The 15629-nt window shown below is 53.0% G+C and overlaps 1 protein-coding gene across 6 annotated transcripts in view; it reads left to right on the forward strand.

Moving 5' to 3' along the window:
- The window catches only part of Kcnab2 (potassium voltage-gated channel subfamily A regulatory beta subunit 2), an 86928-nt gene that overhangs the window by 44728 nt on the left and 26571 nt on the right, over positions 1-15629 (forward strand). The window contains exon 3 of one of the 6 annotated variants that reach the window (XM_027398396.2): positions 15071-15308. The exons of 4 other annotated variants lie outside the window; for them this stretch is intronic. In XM_027398396.2, the coding sequence (XP_027254197.2) occupies positions 15071-15308 (238 nt within the window). Of the gene's footprint in view, positions 1-4324; positions 5295-15070; positions 15309-15629 lie in introns of those variants that run through there. One more of the 6 variants, XM_027398402.2, reaches the window with a different exon arrangement.

Genomic DNA, 15629 nt, shown 5'->3' on the forward strand with positions numbered 1-15629 from the left:
GTGGTATGAGGGCAGCAGAGGCAGCAAAGGTGAGAGCAAGGAAAGGGGCAGGACCCCCACCTCATGAGACACCCCAACCGCGCTGCCAGGCATCTGCATCGCCAGGCTGCAGCACGCCGCTGCACTTCCTGAGCTTTTAGGGGAGAGGCAGTCGTGAATAATTCAGCCTGTTCCACAAGATGAAAACTCCCTAATAGAAGCTAATGGACTCGCTGCCTCCAAAGCCGACCCTTGTGGGACTCTCTCACTCACCAATTGCTTCTGACGTTCTGCAGTGACACTCCCTAATGAAAACGCCACTGCGCCCGCCCGATGCCTCCTTAGCTCCCTAATAACTAGACTGTGGCCTTTTTAAAAAGCAGCCACCCAGGGAAGCAGGTAAGTCGGACACAGGAATGGATGTAGCAGCCCTCATCTGAGGGGTGCTGGCTGGACACAGGCATCCCCGGGAACTCACGCGATAGAGCTGGGGTGATGTCTGGGGACGCTTCCGCCTGATCAGAAACCAGACCATCCACGTTTTTTTCCAACGCAGACAGCCTCAAAGAGCCCATCGGGCTGCACTTGAGGTAACTCTGCTGGATGGAAGAGGGTGGGTGGGCTCCCACCTGGCTGCACCCACCACCCTGCCATTGATCCTGCTTGCTGCCCACCCTGTGCAGCGCTGGCCTGGCTGTCTTCCTGTCTCCCAGAGACCTGCCATCTATCTCGTGGCCGCTGGCATTACCCTCGATTAAGATTCAGCATACATGACTTGGGCTGGCAATACTGTCAGCGAGGTTTGGTGCTGTCTGTCTAGGAAGCCTGTGCCTGCAGGAGCCAGGGGTGCGCATTCAGACTCGGTTTGCTGATGGTTCTTGAGCGAAAAGGACTGTGTTTGTGTGCTGCAGGGCTGGGTGCTGTGTGTGTGTAGTGAATTGCAGAGCCGCACCCTGGGATGGTGACCACTTCCCTGTGTTTCTGATTCCGAAGCTTCCAGCTGGTCTCAGCCTCTAGACACATGTTGCCATTTGACAGAGAGGCAGGGATTCTGTCTCAGCCCCACATCGTCTGTAAGCAGAGCCTGGTCCAGAAGCTCCAGGCAGAGGGCAAGCTTGGGAGGGAGGAGGCCATTCTTACTGACTTAATGAGGTTAGTGTCGCTGTCATCTCACTTTTCGGTGTCACCGTGTTAATTCGAGTGAAGTCCCCTGAGCCCCACCCCCCAGCCGACAGGAATAGATTTGCAGAGAGAACCTAAAAGTGTGTGGGATGAGCAGGTCCTAATGTTAGGGGAGGGGGTAGTGATTCTTCTAGAGACCTGGTAGGATGTAGGGGTAGTGCTCCAGAGAACCCTTCCAGAGAGTGGCTGGGATGCTACAACTCTGAGGTCAGAGGTCACTGTACTTCCAAGCTCAGATAGGAGGAACCTTGAAAGTGGGCTTCTTCCCTTCCTTATTCCCTTCCTTCCTCCCTTCCTCCTTCTTTCCTCACTGGCACTGTCTCACCTGCAACCTTTTATCTAAGAGCCCACTGTCCTATATTCACCCCTAAGAAAAGCCCAGCGTACAGCCCCAGCATGAGGGAGTCCAGAGTGCTCTGATTTCTCCGTCTACACCAAAGCTGCCAAAACCCAGGGTGGCCCTAGCTCCCACACAGAGTTAATATCCTCTCAAGCTACACACACACACACACACACACACACACACACACACACACACACACACACACACACACACACACACACACCAGGCACCAGGATTATGGACCCTCTGCACTGAGGTGCCACCCTCTCTGGTTCTCTTTAGATCCCTGGTTACTCACTTGTAGCAGAAGGCTCTGGGCCACCCCCATGCCACAGAACTGTGCAGGCAAAAGGGCCCTGTTCTTTCCTGCCCACTTCTGTTTCCTCCCATCTTGTAGGAAGCGCATGTATTCTCTGTTAAATGGGTGTTTTTAATGTCCATCATCTCCTAGTGATGATTGGTGTCTGTGTGGCTCATTCTAGCCTCTGGCCACCAGTCTCCTCTCAGGCCTACATGACCCTGCAGCTTAAATGGTAGGCTCTTGTCCCTACAGGTCATCTCTGGTGCTATCGTGCACACCTATAAGGTGCACTCCTGGCTACACCACAGCAGCTTGGTGACAAGCCTCTGTCATTTCATAAGTGCCTGTCTGTGTGGCCCTGAGTGGTGACAGAGAATGCTGTCCCACTCTGGACCAAGAGTCTATCTAGCCACTCTCATCCCACACTGGGGCACTGGCAGTATTTCCAGACCCCTGTAGACCCCAGGCACTTTTGTGGGCAATGTCTTGAAAGCTAATGGCTATTGATTTCAACCTAGCTGGGAGTGTGTACATTGTGCCCACTTTTCGGAAAGAGCTCCCAGCTGTAGCCTGCCCAGCTGGCCTTCTGTCTCACCCCAGGGAAGAGAGAGCTGGCCTCCATTCCAAACAGGGCTGGCTGATGGCCATGCAACACCTCCAGAGCAGCTGCCCACTGCTGCCCTGCGCCTCCTGGAGGAGGCAGTGGCCAGCCTGCAGGAGAGAGGGGGAGCCTGCCCCGCCACCTGTGGGTTCCAGGTCCACATTCCTTAAAATGTGCTTCATCATGAGCTGGGGTTATTTTGCAGCCCCCAAGCATAGTTTCCTAGAAAAACAGGGCTTTTGTAGAGCCCCAGCCCTTCTCTTTCAGGATCCACAGTCCTGCAGATGGCATCCACTCCCACCCAAAAGCTGTGAGCAGTGATGAATGTCAGTCCTAGCGTGCAAACCTTACCTCCTACCGCAGAAACGTCTGTAAGTCAGTGCTAAGCCTGAGTCAGGAGCCAGTCAGCCCCAGCGCTGCTACAGGGGCATTGCCTGTAGCAGCCTTGGCTTGCCTTTTAGAGACCAGGACCCCTCCTGTGGGCTCCATGGGCACTTCTGGGAACAGAAGCAGCAGCTGCAGGGAGGCATAGTAGTGGGACAATTGGGAAAGTGTCTGTGCAGAGGTGATAAATGCCACACAGGAAAGGAGTGGCGCCACACAAGGAAAGAATGTGATGGGGGGGCATGCCCAACAAGCAAGACTCTGACCGTGTGCAGACCAGTGACCAGTGCCTTCCCTGGGGGAGACACTGCCTAGCCACATTTAGGGCAGAAGATCCAAGATCTAGCTGACACTGATTCTCATTCTCTCTCTCTCTCTCTCTCTCTCTCTCTCTCTCTCTCTCTCTCTCTCTGTGTGTGTGTGTGTGTGTGTGTGTGTGTGTGTGTGTGTGTGTGTGTGTGTGTGAGAGAGAGAGAGAGAGAGAGAGAGAGAGAGAGAGAGAGAGACTCTGTGTGTCTCTATCTTTCTGTCTATCTCTGAGATTCTCTGGGATCTCTCTGTGTATGTGTCTCTCTCTGTCTGTGTCTGTTTATCTGTCTCCCTCTCTCCTTCTCTCCCTGGGATTCCGTTGGTCTTCCCAGACCCTCTCTGAGCCCCTTCCCTAGCTCAGCTGCCCATGCAGTAACTATTCCAGGCACCTACTGTGAACTAAGCCCCGTGCTAGGTTTGACCAATGCATACATGATAGGCTTTGTACAAAGACAGCTGCAGGGAAGCCCTCTATGAAAGGGCCAGCTACAAAGTTCCTGAAGGTGACCCCACCGCCTGCAGTGCTCACTCAGGCCAAACAAGGAGAGGTGACCCAGGCAGGGAGGACTTACACATAGTCATAATCTCAAACTCCTGTCCTTAGTGGTCCCTTCCTCTGGCCCCCAGAGGGACTAGCCCCAGCCCAGGGCCACTCCGCCCACCCCCTAGATCCGCCCAGTACCTCCTCTGCTCTGTCTTGCACTTAATCAAGCTTGCATTCTCCCGGGCCAAGGGTGGCACCAAGCTGGTTCCCTTCTAGCAAACAGAGGAACTTGGGGGCTCACCGCTGCAGCTAGCCCAACTGCAATTGGAACTTTCAACTGCGCCTTCTAGTGACACTTGTGGGGTTGCCTGCAGCATCTGGGCATAGGTGGTACAGAGGACAGGCGCTGAGGACAGGGACCTGGATGGCAGACCTCTGCCTCACCTGTACCTGCCCTGGGTCCTTACTGTCAGTTGTAGACGGAGCAGGGTGTGGCTCCCTCTCCTTCCTGCAGCCACAGCCCTCACTCATTCCTGCTCATGCTCCTGAAGGGCTGCCTGCTCATGCTCCTGAAGGGCTGCCTGCCGGAGGGTTGCAAATACGTTCTTTCTCCCTGGATATGTATGTGTTCCTGCTGCATCGGTGTCCATGGCCAGGGCCACCATTTATGCCCCCGATTCCCTTCCAATAGATGCTGTGTTGGCCTTGCCCTCTGAGAGTGAATTCGTCATCTAGGACGACTCTGAGTGGCTGTGGATGTGTAAACTGTGAAATTTTGCACTCCCAGTAAGCCCGTCCCCATCCTGTACCCTATTTCTAAAGCTCCATGGACTGTGACATGCTGTCATGAAGCACAGAGCCCAGAGACCTGTGCTGGTGCAATAGGACTAAAGCAAGCAAACAGTGCACTGTGGGCCTCCCAGTTGCCTTCTCCCAGGCTTGAGAACAAACACGGCCCCTGGCATGTGGGGTGAGGCGGCCCTGCGGCAGGAGCCCACTCGGAGCTTGCTTCTGTGGCGAGGGCGCCTTGTGCTTCTACCCCGAGACAGCTTTTTGCCTGGGTTCAACCGGCGACTCCCCACACACACAAGAGCACTGTGATGTGGCCCCACCAGGCAGCAGCGCTGTCCTTGGCAGTGTTCCTGGACTCCCTTTCTGCATGTCCCCCGTGCTCCTAGTTACACTGTGCCGCTTGGGGGAAGTGCTCCCTCCTGCCTGCAATCCAGCTTGGCCAGCTTCCCTTACAGCCAGAGGTGGGCAAGCTCATTCCTCAGCAAGCATGATTTTAAGGACAAGGATCTCAGGCCAAGGGTGTATCACCCAGGACTCAGGCGTGCCCTGGAGGCAGTTCTCCTTGAAGATTGTTCCCTCTGCATCCACCCCCTGCCCCGCAGCCGGCCGGCCAGCCTGGGGCACCAGAGGTACGGACAAGCTCTCTAAACTACCACCGTTCGGCATTTCCCGTCTGGACAGTGGCAACTCCAGGCGGCACCATGCTGTCCATGACGTACAGCGAGAGTCTGCGGAGTGTAAGCAGCAGATGTCACTCAGACTGGGCCCTGCATCCAGTCCGCCAGACAGACACGCTGGAGCTGCAGCGGCTGAGGGAAGTGCGGGCAGCCGCCCAGGCCAGGAACATGGAGAGCTTCCTCCGCATGCACGGCCTTTCCCTGGACGGCTGCACCGCGCAGCGCACAGGCATGAAGTATCGGTAAGGGCTGGGCTAGAAGGGGGGTGGCCAGGGGGTCCCCAGGACATCCGAGGAAGATTGCAAGGAGGTTCTACACGAGAGAGGGATACCACCCTGGAAAAGTGGATTGCACAGTTTTATTGTGACTCGGGGTGAATATTTTCAGTTTGGAAATACCCAACCACATAGAGATGCCTCCATGAAGAAACTGAACGTCTGCTGTAGTCCTAGCTGTCCAAAAACAAGCATTGCTAGTCTTGGAGTTGTATTTCTTTGGGTGTTTTCATGGCTGAAAACCTGTTTGCTGAGCAGGGAAAGGCTGTTTCATTTGTCTCTGGCAACTTCAGCTAAGGGTTGGCTAAGTGTGAATTAGTAAGAACACTTCAGCAGGGAGGAGAGATGGTTCCACAGTTAAAAGCACTGACTATTCTTGCAAAAGAATAGTTCAGCTTCCAGCACCAGAGCAGGGAAGTTCACAACTGCCTATAACTCAATCCCAGAGCATCTGCCACCTTCTGACCTCTGTAGGTACTGCACCCGTGCACATGCACACATATGTATATACTTACACATATATGTATGCATGCAGCCATGCATGTATTTATACACACACCAAAAATTTACAAAGAAATATATTTTTTAAAAAAATGGGACTGGAGAGAGAGCTCAGAGATAACTGGTACTGGCTGCTCTTGCAAAGGACCTGGGTTCAGTTCCCAGCACCCACATGGTGGCTCCATAACATTATTGTCCATTACTCCAGTTCCAAGGGATCCAGTGCCCTCCTCTGACCTCTACAGGCAAAACACACAAACCCGTAAGATAAATAAATATAAAAAATAAAGGAAAATACCACATCATCTTTAATACAAACCCATCCTGGATAGAAAAACCCGGGTTGTATTCTGTGCGCCAAGAGGTGTGTCCTTCACGTCCTAAAATTGGGCTTCATCAGCAGGTCACCTCAGAATTGGCTGCACCCGACTGTAACCATGGTAGCAAAGGCTATGGAGTAAAGGGTCTGTCTGTCTGTCTGTCTGTCTGAATGCTGCCTGCATGTAGAATAAGTTTTCTTAAAATCCCAGAAGAGCACATCTGTGTTAACACACACCTCGCTCTCCCTGTGTTCAGCACCCGGGACAGCTCCAGACCACACAGCCAGAGGGCAGACAGGCAGAGCCTTATCTGTGTAACCTCCGGAACCAGTGGATCAAAGGGAACTGTCTTCTCCAGTCCTTGTAGGGCCGCCAGTGTTGTAAATGAAAATACAAAGTGCCTATCAAGTTAGAATCTCAGACAGACAGCAAATATATATTTTCATATAAGTATGTCCAGTGCAATATTTGGCATGCGCGTATCATAAAAAAAAAAATGTGTGTTTATCTGAAGTCACATCCAACCTGGTTTCTTATGCTTTAGCCCCAGGGTTTGGGGCTAAAGTGAGTGGAGGTCAGGACTGCTCTTTTATCTTCATCTCTTGTGGATAGTGTCTTTTGTCCTTTGGGCTATTGTCTGAACATATGGTTGTAGTTTAAAGAAACAAAACACTTCTGGTGATCCCTGAGACAGCAGGATTTTGAAGGCTTTGTAGTCTAAGTAAGGGAAGGACCATGGGTCAGTCTGATGGCAGCACAACTGAGCTTGTGTTCATGATGGAAATTGCTCAAGGGGGAGACTCTGTGCCTTGTTTTGTTTTGTGCTAGCTGCTCATGGGGACTTAGTGTGCACTCAGCAAATGTTTATTGAGAGGATGTTGACACTAGAGCCTGGGCTAGACCCAAGAGGTCCTGTATGAGCCAGAGAAACAAGGGCCCCTCCTGATGCCCACCACACCATGGTGCAGAGAGGCAGAAGATCTATTAGAACGGTTCCAGTAGCCACCACCTACCCTGAAGCCATAAACCAGGGTGCGGCGTATGGGGGATCTGTGGCAGTGAGGCTGATCTGAGGAGGTTACTCGAGAGCGGGGTCCTGAACAGTCTGAGAGAAATCCCATTGGAAGACATGAGAGAGAACCTTCTAGTCCCATTGCAGGAGATGATAGGAGGCCTCGATGACTGAGCTGGGGAGGGCCAGGCAGAGAGCATTGGGACCGGTGAGGTGGAGAGGAACTGAACTGTGCCTTCCCAACTCTGAGAAAACAGCTCCCTCCCATGTAGACGGGATTTGTGATGCTGGGGGTGTGGTGGGTTTAACCTTGTCCTGCCGCCAAATTTTATATATTCCCTGAACCTCAGAAAGTGACCTTATCTGGGTCATCTTACAGAGTTTTTGTCAGTGTGATCAGCCAAGGTGGAGTGATACAGGATGCTTGAAGGCCATATGAGAGATGCCAAGAGCAGGAACACAGATACAATCCAAGGGCATGATGTCAGGGATCCCAGCAACCACCCACGCTGAGAGGGGCAAATCTTCACTGACAACTTTGGAGGGAGCAGACCCCTCTGCCTCCTGCCTGCCAGGTGCCTGGCCTCCAGGCTGTGAGAGTCAGTTCCTCTTGTGTTTAGCTTTATTTGTGACTCCGTGCTGTGTCCGCCCCAGGAAGCTAGCACAGATGGGATGATACATATCTCTGCCTGAGGCTCTAAAAATAGTGTTCAGAGTGTGCACCTGGGTCCACACCACGTGGGGCCCGTGTCCTACGAGACAACCCACTCCCCAAGGCAGAAGGAGACCAGAAAACAATTCTCCCATAGGCAGGGTGACAGTTGTCTGACCCACAGCGCCCCTGATATGCCCAGTGACCTCAGCGCTGCTGCCTTCAAACTAGGTGACTTTCGCCAGCATTCATTAAAGACCCTAGCAAATTGTCATCCCCTAGTGAACTCTTCTCGGTTAGTAACTGGGCTGAGACTAGGCTAAGCCTTGATCTTAAATATTAACATGAAGAGATAAGCACCGATTGGGGCTTTCCGGGAATGGCTATTTAAGACGTGAGTGTCTGGTTGGCTCTGCTGAAGCTGTGAAGTGGAAAGCTTCCTAACTGCTCTCAGCCGTCACCACTAAAAACCAAGGACAGAGGGGCCAGAAGGATGGCTCAGCCAAGAAAGCGCTAGCCCTGAAAGCATGAGGAGCTGGGTTTGAGTCCCCTGAACCCTTGTTTAAAAAAATAAAAAGCAGTCATGGTGGTGCACCCTTGTAATACCAGCACTGGGGAGGTCAAGAGGCCTCCCGTAGCTCACTAGCCTGCCAGACGCGCTTATTAGACAGTTCTAAGACAATGAGAAACTCTGTCTCAGAAGAACAAAGTGATGAAGTTGGCCTCTTGCCTCACTGCATGTGAGCACTCACCCACATATGCACATACAAGCCAAGAAATTGGACGGAGGGTTGAATATTTGGGTGTATCTGGTCCGTGTGAGTACCCGGGAGCTCCACCAGCTCCACTATCCCCATCCCTGAAACAGCTGGCCAGATGAGGCTGTTGGTTCCTCTCTCTGTGGTTCCGGGAATGAACCCAGACTCCTCAGTGGCCCTCGGTGGTCCTCCTGCCTCTGATTTCACACATGTTCAGTGCTGCAGGCATGAGTTCCGTCCTCCTATGTTCCTGTTCTCGGGGTCCTTGCACCCTCTTGTCCCTCTTCCTGGAACTTGTCTCCCCACTTTGTCTCACGGCCAAGTCCCTCCCCTTGTCAGCATCTAGGTCTGTCCCCAGAGAGACTGCCCTGAGCAACCACCTCTTTTTTATTCTTTAGTAACTACTCATATTTACATATCCTTCCCCCCATTCCCTCACCTTCCCATCCTCCTGTGTTCCCCACCAACACCCCCAACCCATCCCCCAACTAACTCCTCCCCAGGGATAGTGAGGCCCTCCACAGGGGACCTTCAAAGTCCCTCAGATCATTTTGGGGAGGGCCTAGGCCCTCCTTGCTGCATCTGGGCTGCAATAGTCTCCCTCCATAGGGCTGAACAACCTTCTAACTACTATTCTAGGTGGAGTTTTCCCTGACCACCCGCTCCCAAATAACCCACACAGAGACTTAATATAAATTATGAATGCTCAGACTTGTTACTAGCTAACTCTTATTATATTAACCCATGTTTCTTATCTAGGCCTTGCCACATGGCTTGGTACCCTTTCTCAGTACAGCAAGCATTGACCATCTTGCTCTCTCTACATCTGTTGGCGGCTCCTGACTCCGCCTTCCTTCTTCCCAGTCCTTAGTTTGGTTGTCCCACCCATACTTCCTGCGTGGCTACCAGCCAATCCAATTCTTATTAACCTTGAGAGCAACACATTTTCACAACGAACAGGATTGTTCCACAGCACACTGCCCTCTCTAGGCTGCTGGCGCTGTGCCTGCCACCCCTCACTGTGGCCTAGTTTTGCCCCTTCATTTTTGTCACTCCCCAACTCTCCCCAACTGGGAGAGTCTACACCTCTACAAGCATAGGACAGTGCTGAGTGGTCTTAACACATCGTCCAAAGTATTCCCCGAAGCGTGAGTTTTTCTTGCTGCTTCCTTGAAGAGGGTGGCAGCATAGGAAGCAGTGTCTGTGATGGAGAGCCCTAGCCCTGGGCCAGGTGACCTTCAGTCACTTGTAAGGGCCAGGAGTCCTCAGTCTTGCCTTCCTGCTTCCAGTCCCAGGGCTGTGACTGCGAGCCAGGGAAACTTGGGCGGATTGCCACACTAATTGAGCAGGCTGTAATTTGCTCTGTCAGCCTGCAATCACACTTAGCCACGGGAGGCTTCTAGGAAGAGCTGGGAATTCGCATGTGTCTTTTTCTAAGATTTACTTATTTTTTGTGTATGTGAGTGTTTTGCCTGTCTGTATGTATGTGCACTACATGTGTGCCTGTGCCCATGAAGATCAGAAGAGGTCACTGGAACCTCTGTAACTGGAGTCACAGCTGGCTGTTCACCAACATGTGGGTTCTGGGAACTGAACTCAGGTCCCCTGCAAGGGCAGCAAGTGTTCTTAATCACCGAGCCATCTCTCCAGCCCCCTCCATGTGTGCCTTTAAGGACAGATAGGAAGGAGGTCACTGTGGCTAGACAGGAGTGGGCATCTGTAAGAGGAGCTGCCTACTCCCCACACGGCTGCTAGGACAAGGGAGATTGGAGCTGGGTGGATTAAAATGCAGCCCAGGACATCAGGTATTGGAGTGTAGGCATCAGTGTGGCCATGCTCCTTCCAGAAGCTCTCAGGCACAGTCCATCCTGCCTCTGCCAGCTCCTGGTGGCTGCAGTCACCCTCACTGTCCCTTGGCATTTAGATGTGCCATCATGGTCTCTGTCTCCGTCTTCATGTTGTCATTTCCCTTGTGTGTTTCCAAATCTCTCTCTATAGAAAGGCCACCAGTCATTGGCTTTGGGACCTGTGATGGATAATTTTGTGGCAACTTCACGCAAGCCAAAGACATCTGAGAGGAAGGAACCTCAATTAAGAAAATGCCTCCAGATGGGCAGTGGTGGCGCACACCTGTACTCCCAGAACTCTGGAAGCAGAGGCAGGCGGATCTCAGAGTTTGAGGCCAGCCTGGTCTACAGGGAGAGTTGAGTTCCAGGACAGTCAGGGCTACACAGAGAAACCCTGTCTTGAAAAACAAAATGAAGGAAGGGAGGGAGAAAGGAAGGAACAAAGGAATGAAGGAAGGAAGGAAATGCTTCTCTAAGAATGAGCTGTCAGGCATTTTCTTAGTGATCCATGGGGAAGGGGCCCAGCCCATGGTGGGTGGTGCCATCCCTGGGCCAGAGGTCTTGGGTTCAGTAAGAAAGCAGACTGAGCAAGTCATGACTAGCAAGTCAGTAAGCAGCCCCCTCCATGGCCTCTGCATCAGCTCCTGCCTCCGGGTTCCTGCCCTGTTTGACTCCCAATCCTGACTTCCTTTGATGATGAGCAGTAACCCTTTGCTCCCCAACTTGCTTTTTCGTCATGGTGTTTCCTCACAGCAATAGAAACCCTAAGGTAGGGCCATTCTAATCTGGTATCGTCCAGTCTTAACTCGCTTCCGTCTACAGAGCCCCTGTTTTCAAATGCAGTCGGCTCCACTGGTGCTCAGAGGTCCCAAAGGCAGAGTGGACACCCCGAGGCTATCGGACACCACTGAGCATCCTTCTGTGTTGGTGACTCCCTTGGGACTCAGTTGAGCTTGAACTTAAATATTAACACGAAAAGATAAACGCTGTGTGGCCTCAGGCAAGCTGCTTGGCCTCACCATGTCCCGACTGCCTTATTTGAAGGCAGAGCTACAGTCACAACCTCATGGAGTTGTCCTCAGCATTTTGAAAGGCAGTAAAGTAACCACAACTGCAGCCTGGATCCTGGTGGGAGAAAAGCTGGGGTCCACCCCCACCTCAGAAGGAGCTTCTTGGCTTCCAGAACCTATGCTGCCCACCAGCCCCCAAATCTCCCACTTGGAAGTGCAACTTAACACCACACAGACAAGAAGCAGATGCCAAAGGGAGGGGAGGTAGGAACACCAGGAGCCATTCTGGAAGAGCCAGGCCAGGAATGGGAACTGGGAGGGAGCCAGCTGGCAAGCAGGAAATCCCAGAGCTCAAAGCTGCCTGTGGCCTGTGTCCATGCTAGGAGTGCCTCTACTGGCAACTGCCTCCACGGAGGATCTGTGTGACCATCTCAGGCCCCAGCAACCAGAGATCCATCCCTCTGCGGGTCCCAGCCTCTCCAGCCCCAGCTTCACTGTTACGCCCTCCCCCCTGCAAGGCCACAGTAACAAGAAGTAGGGGAAATGTCAAGACCCCAACATCTGTGCCAAGTGAATACCTGAAAATCAGTCTACCGTGAAGCAGGTCCCACCTTGGCCTGGCCACATGGATGCGGGCACAGCTGCTAGCCCAGATGCTCAAAAGATTTACCCCTAAGAGGCTCCTCTGATGGGGTGAGGCTGATGATATAAAATCAGCCTTTGGAATATGTTCATCACATCCCCCTCACCCCACTCCATCTCTGTCACCAAAAAATTGCTGTATCCTTTGTCATCCCCTAGCCCCCTCACACCCTGGCAACCGTTAATCCACTGTTCTTAGCATCTCGTGCAAATGAAGTGACCGGGCGTGGCCTTTTGTAATCTGTGTTCATCCCTGTTGTGGCATGACTTCTTTTCATGACTGAGTAATATTCCATTGTGTGGCAAACCACGTGTGTTCAGCCATTTGTGAGCTGATGGGCATTTGAGTTGTTTCCGTCTTTTGACTACGGTGCAAAATGTTGCTGTGGACACTTCGAGTTTTTGTGGTGTTGGATTATTTGCGTTCTCTGGGAATATCCTTAGGAGTGGGTCCCCAGTTCTGCAGTGACTCCGCCCCCTTCTGTCCTCACTCTCTAGCCTGGCTGAGTAGAGGAGCAGTGAGGCCCCCACCCTTGTGAGATGCCCTGGTTAGCCAGCACAGAGAACTACGTAAAGAAGAAAGGACAGGGACTTCTGCTAGACCAGCATGTGTGACCCAAAGCTCCTGCTTAAGCACACCGCTGGCTGGAGAGGTGGCTCAGCACTTAGAATTGCACACCGCTGGCTGGAGAGGTTTGCAGTTTGATCCTCAACACCCACTTCAGGTGGCTCATGGCCACCTGTAACTCCAACTCCGGGTATCCCACAAATTGGTATCCTCTGACCCCTGGGGGGGCACCTACACACATGTGCACTTACCCACATACAGATACACGTGCATACACATAATTAAAACTAAAAATACGTCGTTTTTAAAACCACCTCTGGGAACCACTCCAGAGCCACTGAAACAGGAGGTCTGAGCCAGGTGCAACAGGGTGGGTCCCCTGAGTTCCTGACCAGGTGTTGGCCATGCCAAGCACACAGCGGTGCTTAAAACTCTAAGAAATAAAGGGTGTGTATTAAAAGGTCCCATGAGTCATTAGCCAGAGTTAAGTTCTGTTTTCTCTACTTGGGCTCAGGCTTTGCATATTCAGGGGAGGCTACAAAGCTAAGATCTGTCCCTGCTCAATCCAAAGCAAGGGCACAAATGCATGCTTTGCGTTCTGCAGCCACATGCTCCTTGAAAGGCCAGGCCGTCCCCCTGTGGGTCCCAGGCACCAGGCTGCAAGAAATTTAACTGCCCTCTCCCAACCTCTCTTGCACCCAATTTGCTTGAAAAGGGTCCCAGGCTATCTGGAGCACAGGGCCTCAGGCCAACAAACCCTGCTGCCTAAGTGGGCTGCTGGCAGGAGGAACAGAGCTAGGTCTGTGCTGGCTTCCGTAGGCGGCGCCTGTGTGACCTTCCAGGACATCCTTGGTAAAGGCACCAACTCTATCCTCCCAACTGCTGTGCCCAGGTCCAGTTCTACCCTCGGGGACTGGGTCCTCCTTTTGCATTAGGCCTGAGCTCATGGGGGTCTAAGGTTTTGCTGGCCTGTGGAGTAAGCATACAGGGAGGAGGGGCTACACTATAGGGTCATGTGGCTGATTCCCACCATGGGAAGCCAGAGTTTCTGTGACAAGATCTTGCCAGTGCATACCGTTTGTTCATTGGGTTTTTTTGTTTGTTTGGTTGCTTGCTTGCTTGCTTGCTGGCTTTTGATCTTCAGCACTTAACCAGGTTCAGGCTTTGAGTACTTTGCCTGCCAAGCTTGGCCTAGAACACATCTTCAGATCTTTATTCCTGAGGGTGGTGAAGTCTGAGAGGCTGCCCAGTGAGCCTAAGGTGTCACTCTTATCAGCTGTCCCCAAAGGTGGAACACAGGCTTGGAGGTGGCTCAACCAGTGCCTGAGGTGTAGGACCTGAGTTCAGATCTCCAGGTGTAGCCACATACAAAGCCAGGCGTGGTGGCGTGTGCCCCAGTGCTTGGAGAAGGGGTCAAAGACAAGTGGATCCCTGAGACTGGATAGCCAGCCAGCCTAGCCGAATCAGTGAGCTCTAGGTTCAGTGAGAGACCTTCCTTATGCTAAGGATGGGTATGGTAGGGTAGCCTAGGTCATTCATTCATTCATTCATTCATTCATTCATTCCAGAAGACGGGTGCCCGATGTAAAATAAGTACTAACCTGTACTGCTCGGTCCCTTGGTGTCTTTGACCCGGCCTCTTTCCTGGGTCGTCATGTCACAGTGGTTGCTTTATGTCCCCTTTCCTGGTACCTTGGCCCTGAGCAGATAGAGATGAACACTAGCTCCTGACACACACACACACCTGAGCCAACGTTGCCTGCCCAGCTTGTGGCTGCAGGTCAGCCTGGAGCTGCCAGCACCAGCCCCTAGGGACCAGCAGGGCAGGTGGTTGTGCACCCTGCTCATGAATAATGACTCCAGCACTGCCTCTCGCTGGCCACTCACTGGCTCAGCAGGAGCCTCTGGCACCCCATGTGCAGAGCCAGGAGCCAGGCAGGAGGAACTGGAGAAGCAGCTGCTCCCTGAGACCCCCCAGAGCGGCCACCCCACGGAATACATCCAGCAGCGAGGTCATGAAGAAGGGATTCCACTCCTGTTAGAGGAAGGCGACTGTGCCCATCAGTCGTGGGTCCTGTGCCGCCCAGTCCAGAAGTGCACTCTTGGAGACTGCCGGGGACGTGGAACAGCCAGGACCAGAGCAGGGTGGCACAGGGAAAGCCAGGAGGGAACGGGGGTGGGGATGTGAGGCATGGCTCCTCCCTGCTGGACCTCCAGCTCCCCGCTCCATCTTCGACTCCTCTCAGACAAGGGCTCATCTAGCATCATCTGGAAATTTGATGCCCTCCACTCGGCTGCACAGGCTGGTCCTCTCTTGCCCTCAGAAATCCTCTCTCTGAGCGCGCTCCCCGCCACTTTTTCACCTCCGGGGATAAAGTCTCATCAGAGACAGGGAAGGACTCCTAAGGAGCCAGTGACTTCTGAATCCGGCAGGAGCTGAGCCCGGCCTCAACATGCAGGTGTCCTTTGTGTGCTCGGAGCACAGCCTCAAGACACGCAGCCCTGAAGATCGTCTGGGCCGCACGGCAGCCGGCAGTCCCAGCCCGGGTACTCGTGGACGTTTCCGGGCCGTGGCTATGGTCGCCCGGAGCCTGGGACAGCTGTCCGTGCAGAGTGCCCCAAACAGCAACGACACCAGCACCAGCGTGAAGCAGCCAGGGATGAAATATAGGTAGGCTGAGCAGCCAGTTCTGTGGGGAGGGGACTGGCCTTCCCACATTTCTGCAAATCTCGCCAAAAGACAGCTGGGGCAGTTTGTACAGGGGGTCTCTTAGCCCTGGTAGACTTGCTAAAAAGTAAGTTGAGACTTGATCAAGTCCAAGTCTCTTCTCCTTGGCTCCAGAGGAGGGTGGTATATAGTCACCGTCTTCCTTCTCTGTGTTTTTATCTCTTTTCTGGACTCAGATCCTATAGTAAGTCACCTCATCAGACGTCAGTCACTGTTTGACCCCAGGGCATCAGCCATACCCCACTCCCTGCTACCCCCCATTTC

Source organism: Cricetulus griseus, chromosome 2 (assembly GCF_003668045.3).
Source record: "Cricetulus griseus strain 17A/GY chromosome 2, alternate assembly CriGri-PICRH-1.0, whole genome shotgun sequence".
In the NCBI taxonomy this organism is placed as follows: domain Eukaryota; kingdom Metazoa; phylum Chordata; class Mammalia; order Rodentia; family Cricetidae; genus Cricetulus; species Cricetulus griseus.